General features: G+C 42.1%; 1 protein-coding gene across 1 annotated transcript; it reads right to left on the bottom strand.

Moving 5' to 3' along the window:
- Positions 1-667: 667 nt before the first annotated feature.
- Positions 668-2202, bottom strand: LOC141444125 (uncharacterized). Its single transcript, XM_074109558.1, has one exon. The coding sequence runs from the start codon at positions 1987-1989 to the stop codon at positions 859-861; it is 1131 nt and encodes a 376-aa protein (XP_073965659.1). The 5' UTR covers positions 1990-2202; the 3' UTR covers positions 668-858.
- Positions 2203-6699: the final 4497 nt, after the last annotated feature.

Here is a 6699-nt window from a genome sequence, read left to right as displayed (position 1 = left end):
TAGACTCGGGACTGATTGGAATTTGATGGAAGCCCGACGCCATGTCGAGCGTGGAAAAGAAAGACCCACCTGCCAATTGATCTATCTGATCAGCTATGAGAGGAAGCGGATAGTGGTCACGAACTGTGTTAGCGTTCAGCTCCCGATAGTCTACGCACATGCGATCTTCGCCGTTTTTCTTTTTAACCAATATGATTGGACTAGCATATGGAGATTTACTTTCCCGAATTATTTTGTTATCTAACAGTTCTTGCAGTATCATTTTAACTTTCTCTCGTTCAACTTGGCTTAGCCTATACGGTCGACGCTCAACATACTTGTCCGGATTTTTTAAACGAATTTCTAACTCACCCGTGTTAACCCTTGTTTTACCAAACCCTCGCGTGAATAGAAATGAGTATTTATTTAGTAAGATCATTAGTTCGTTAATGTCGGACTCATCAGTCAAATCGTGATCTAAATTATTAAAGATTGGATCTTGAGAACGAATGTGCATGACCCGGGGCTGAGCCACTAACTTTGCACTAGTCTTGGTAACGACTACACTTAAACCGGTTTCTCTCAATAAATTCGCGCCTATGAGAACATCCGTAGTCATTTCGTAGTCGGGTAGGATGTGAAATTCGATTTCAATATTTACACCGTCAATCACACAGTAAGATCAACGTAGACATTGAGACAACGGTAAATGGACCTATGCCACGTAAATATTGAACTACCTGGCGTCGTTTTCCCGGTAATTTACCCGCGATAGATTCTCGCATAATTGAACATTCTGCGCCACTATCGAATACTGCGTTTAAATCTACCCCACAGACACTCACGCGCATGGAGTTCAAATTACTCGACTGACCTTGATTATTGCTTATGGAATTTATACTTGGGGGTAGTATTTTTTTTTTCTCTGCTAAAACATGACTCAAACGTATGACCTACTTTGGAACAAAATGAACATTTTACACTACCTATAGGTTGCGATGGTTGAGATGGTTTTGTCATATTTTTGTCTATTGCGGTGGTGCGTAGACTAGCAGTGCTAGAGTTACTATTTACATGATTGTTACGGCAGTTATCTGCAATATGGCCAGTCTTTTTGCACAAATGGCAATAGAGATTTGAACGGTTATCGTTCGAAAATCGGGACCTCTTTGGTTGATACGAGTAATTATCTTTAAAAGGATTAGGGCGTTTACGGACTGATGAAGCGACCGATATCAATTCGGGCACTGAAGTGGCTCTCGCATTCATGAGTTCTATTCTAAGGCGTTCGTCACTTACTGTACCAATTACTGCCTCCACCGCGTCGCTGTTGTCCAGCTTGTCCTTCGTAACGCGCCGCCATAGGATCCATGACTGCGAGAGGAAGTCTGCAATGTCTTTAGAGGAATCGTAAGAATGTTCTTTAAACCTTACTATGTCCCGTGAATAGCGAGTTTCCGGCTCAAAAGTGGTGATGATGTTTTCACGTAACTCCTCCCATGTCGATGTTGTCACTAACCAGTTGTCAGCCCATATTTTGGCGCGGCCCTTTAATAAACTAGTTACCTTCATGCGCACATCGTAGTCGCTTAGCTTGTAGTTGTTCTTAGCTGTGGAAATATGATCACACCACTCACGTGCACCGACGTTACCATCCGGATCATAGGCAGGTAAGAATACGTCCGTTATCTTAATTTTGTCCTCTGGCTGGTGCAGAAGACGCTCGCTCATGGACTGCATCATCTTCATCATCTCCATGAGAAACTCAGGCGGCACACCAGCAGGAGTCGTCGGTGCTGGCGCCGTGTTGTGGGACTCCGGGTTGCACGGCTTCTGGGTGATTGATGTTTGGGGTTGCTCCAAGTGTTCTGAAACAAGTTGATGACCGGCAAGAAGGGATCGCTGGGGAATCTCCACGTCTGATATCGGATTTTGAGCCAGAATAGGGGATTCTGATAAACTAGGAGTAGACAGTGAAGGGTCTGGTGCTGTGTTCTCGGGGCCCTCCATCGCAGCTCAAGAGAAATAAACGAAAATCAGAACTCAAAAAGGGAACTATTTTAATATGGAGTATTCACAGTTATCAATCAATCTATCAATTTGGACAATAAGTTAGCGAGTAGTTGATACAACCTTATCTCCTCGACAGTCGGCGGCAAAGTGAGCTACCTCTAGCCGCTCCTAATCGTACGCAGACTATTTTCGCGCCACAAGCTATGCTTATGATTGGTCGTTAAGCCAGCAACCAACGAATCAGCGCTGCGCACGATTAGGATTACAAATAGGAAATTGAATGTAATTTTATTGAAATATTTAGCTATTAAAAATATTGACAATAGATCAAGGATCCTTAAATCATGACTGAAATTAACAAATTATTAAATGATAGTTAAAGATAGCGACTATCTTAATAAATTGAAAAGGTCTGCAAATCACATTTATTGAAAATAACGCCATCTAGCGGAAAATTACAACATCGGCAATGATTAATAACAGTGATCTGAAACCACATAAACGCTAGATGGCTCTATGAATTAACCAGCAAGGGAAGATAAATTATTTTAATTTAAATTTAATCGATTTAGGCGACATATATAAATTGGATATGGAGACAGACAGACAGACATAGCAAAACTATAAGGGTTCCGTTTTTGCCATTTTGGCTCCGGAAGCCTCATAAAAACGAAGGAGGCGAAGCCGCGGACGACAGCTTGTTTGATATAAACACTTTTCTCCAGGGTAGGTATTATGCGAAAATATCCAAACTCAACTATTTTTTTTGATATTGGCACTTGTGTTAGTAACATTAAAAGCGAAATTAAAGAATAACATGACAATGCTTTGGAACATTTTTGTATAACTACGTCCCATTAATGTAACGCCTACTGGTTTGACCTGTGGCCTCTCAAGCAGAGGATCGTGGGTTCAAACCCCGACTCGCACCTCTGAGTTATACGAAGTTCATAATGTGCGAAATTACATTTGATATTTACCACGAGCTTTACGGTGAGGAAAAACATCGCGAGGTAACCTGCACAACCTGCAAAGTAATTCTATGGCGTGTGTGTGAAGTCCTCAATCCGCACTGATCCCGGAACTACGGCGAAAGCCCTTTTATTCTGAGAGGAGGCCTGTACCCAACAGTGGGACGTAATATAGTCTGGGATAGGTGATTTTTCATCTATTAAACATATCGGTGAAAATCCTCTCTAATTCGGATGTTGATGACCGGATGGCTAAGTGGTTAGAGAACCTGACTACGAAACTTGAGGTCCCAGGTTCGACTCCCGGCTAGGTCAGATATTTGCATTATTAATACGAATGTTCGTTATCGGGTCTTGGATGTTAAGTGTTTAAGTATGTATTTATGAAAGTGAAATTAATTCCTGTGAAGTAATTCAATGGTGTACGTGTGAAGTTCCCAATCGCACTGGCCGCGTGGGTACTATGGCAAGCTCTCTTATGAGAAGAGGCCTGTGCCCAGCAATGGACGTAATACCTGGGATGGATGTATATCTTATATTAGTAAAAAAAAAAAAATAAAAAAAAGTTTATCCGTTGCTAGTACCCATAGTACAAGCTTGCTTGGTTTGGGACTAGGTCAATTAGGTTAGGTTTTAGAGCACTAGGAATCAACTGGTTAACATCTACATTGATCGTGTGTCTCAATCATTAGAGCAGCGCCGCGACGCATGCGCGCTCTGAAGCGCCGGGACTCTCTGCTAATTGCTATGGTACGGCTGAGTACGGCACGTCACCGCGCATTTTATGTGTCACCACTAAACTGACAATAAGAGGAAGGATGTATGTAGAAAGGCAGGTTTAGACAGGGTCAGTACTGACTTCGATTTCGAGACAAGTCAGCGCTGACCTAAAAAATACCATGTAACTGATTTGAGCGGGTGGGCCTAGTGGTTTGACTATGCCTCAACAGAGAGTCGTGGGTTCAAACCCCGGCTCGCACTGAGTTTTTCGAAATTCAGTGCGGAATTACATTTGAAATTTACGAGCTTTGCGGTGAAGGAAAACATCGTGAGGAACCTGCAAAACCTGCGAAGCAATTCAATGGTGCGTGTGAAGTTCCAATCCGCACTACCGCGTGGGAACTATGGCCCAAGCCTCTTGTTCTGAGAGGAGGCTGTGCCCAGCAGTGGGACGTATATAGCTGGATGATGAAACTGATTTGAAGTTAGTACAGCGGCGGGAAGTCAGCGCGACTTCAATATTCGCAGACGAATATTTTGGGGTCAGTCGGCGCCCCCCGCCACCCGCGCCCTCCCGCGCCAGTGGTAAAAACCCCCTGTAAATGGGGAAGTCAGCGCTGGGTCAGTCACTGTCGCTGTGTTGTAGGTTGACCTCGCGTTGCGTAGACGCTAAAATGTTTCGTAAGCTCGTAAGGCGACTCACTGACTTCACAAACGTGTGCTCACCGTACTCAGCTTACCACGACTACTGACTCCATGTAAACGAATGAAGTCATGGATGGCGGCAGCGTCGGCGCCGATACTGACTTGTGCACTGACCCTGTATAAACCTGCCTTACTGTACAAAAGGAAAGAAACAAATACAAAAAAGACCTCGTTGAGTTTCTTGCCGGATTCTTCTCAACAGAGGTTTTTCCGAACCGGTGGTAGATTTTTTGACATTTATAAGTGCTTATTATAGCCTAAATTGAATAAAGATATTTTGACTTTAGCTTTGATACAGTCGAGGAAATTGAATCACGTTCCTGGAAGGGTGGAACCTTTTCATAATCAATTTCGCTACGATTTTTTTGCAAATGTATGTAATGATTGGGTCACAAAGGTTCCACCTTGGTACATGTCTCAGTTCATTCGACTGTACATGTGTAGTGTAATGTCTGCGTGGCAACTTCAGCCCAAGCCTTCTTATTCCGAGAGGAGGCCTGTTCCCTGCAGTAGGTCGTGCGGAGACGATGTTGTACTAGTACCTACTAGTACTAATAGTAAAACTCTTTATTGTACAAAAATATTTTTTATTTTTATTCGACTGGATGGCAAACGAGCAAATGGGTCTCCTGATGGCAAGACATCACACTGCCAATAAAATTGCAACTCCAGGGGTATTGCAAATGCGTTGCAACCTAGAGGCCTAAGATGGGATATCTCAAGTGCCAGTATTTCACGGCTGTCATACTCTTCACCCGAACACAACAGTGCAAGCACTGCTGCTTCAGCGGCAGTATTGCGAGCAGATGGTGGTAGCAATCGGGCGGACCTTGCACATGCACAGCTACACCTGATATACGATACGTTGCAAATACAAAGTACGAGGCAACTTATCCCTGAAAGGATCTCTGCAGTCTCTGTAGTTGTTGTTGCTCCAATTGATCATCTTTCTTCATTATAGATAGTCCGTGGTTAGAGAAGCTGATTACGAAGCTTGAGGTCCCGGGTTCAATCCCCGGTCGGGGCAGATGTTTGTATGAATAATACTAATGGTTGTTCCCGGGTCTTGGACGTTCACTATGTATTTAAGTGTATACTGTATATCTATTAATGTATATTTATCTGTTGTTGCCTAGTTCCCATAACAATAGGTACTAATACTCTTTGCCATACAATCGGTTCAGCCATTGAGTAGTTACAAGAGGACATAGGAATAGACATACATACGTGTCAAACACATAACCCTCCTTCTTCCCAGTCGGGTAAAAAAGCCTTGGTGGCCATACCACAAGCTTTGCTTACTTTGGCCGTTTGTACCGTTTATGGCCATTTATTGTTCAAATATACGCTTGAAATAAATTTATAGTAATAAAACCTAATGTAATTTTTTGATACAACCTGCGGAAGTATCATTTAACTTTGTTGTAATATTTATTTAAAGGAAATAAGTACTATGTGTTGAGGAGTGTAGTAATTCCATTTGAAGTTCTGTTGTGTTTTGTTTGGCATGGTGTGACGTCGTATGGTGCGCGTCACCTCGTTTAAGTTAAGCTTAAACATGTATACTATGGCTATCTGTGGGATCCTGTAATTGGCTCTGTGAATTTCTTCTACATACTATATTGTGTTTTAGCTGTTGGTTCTCCTTAAATAAATAAATAAATAAACAAAACATTACAAACTTTATTTCTTTCAGTATAAATTGAAAAACTCAATAAAAATATTATCTACTATATAAATGTGAAAGTTTGTGAGTGAGTGAGTGAGTGAGTATGTTTGTTACTTTTTCACGCTTAAACGGCTGGACGGATTTGAATGAAATTTGGCGGAAAGTTAGTTTTATAACCTGGATAAAATAGGATACTTTTTTATCCGCTGATCATTCCACGGGAAAGGGATAAAATCTCGAATAACACCGCTAGGCTTAAGAGTCATGAAATTTGGTATGTAGGTAGTGGACGTCTGGACTAAAACATAGGTGACTTTTTGACCGATATTGCCCAGGGATACCTTAGGATTAAAATCTGAAATAACAACGCTGGGCTTGAGCATGAAATTTAGATGTAGGTAGCTGGACCTCTGGAAATCACATAGCTACTTTTTTTCCGATATCTCAAGGGTAGGGATAAATCTCGAAATAACAACCGCTGGGCTTAGAGTTCATGAACAGTTGGTAGTAGTATTTGGAATGTCTTGAAATAACACAAGGCAACTTTTGCATCGATATTCCCACGGGATACTTAGGGATAAAATCTTGAAATAACAACCGTTGGCTTAGAGCCATGAATTTGGTGTGGTAGGTAGCTGAACT

This window comes from Choristoneura fumiferana, chromosome 29 (assembly GCF_025370935.1).
Source record: "Choristoneura fumiferana chromosome 29, NRCan_CFum_1, whole genome shotgun sequence".
NCBI classification, from domain to species: Eukaryota; Metazoa; Arthropoda; class Insecta; order Lepidoptera; family Tortricidae; genus Choristoneura; species Choristoneura fumiferana.
The sequence above is the reverse complement of the archived record's forward strand: the minus strand, read 5'-3'. Positions and strand labels throughout refer to the sequence as shown.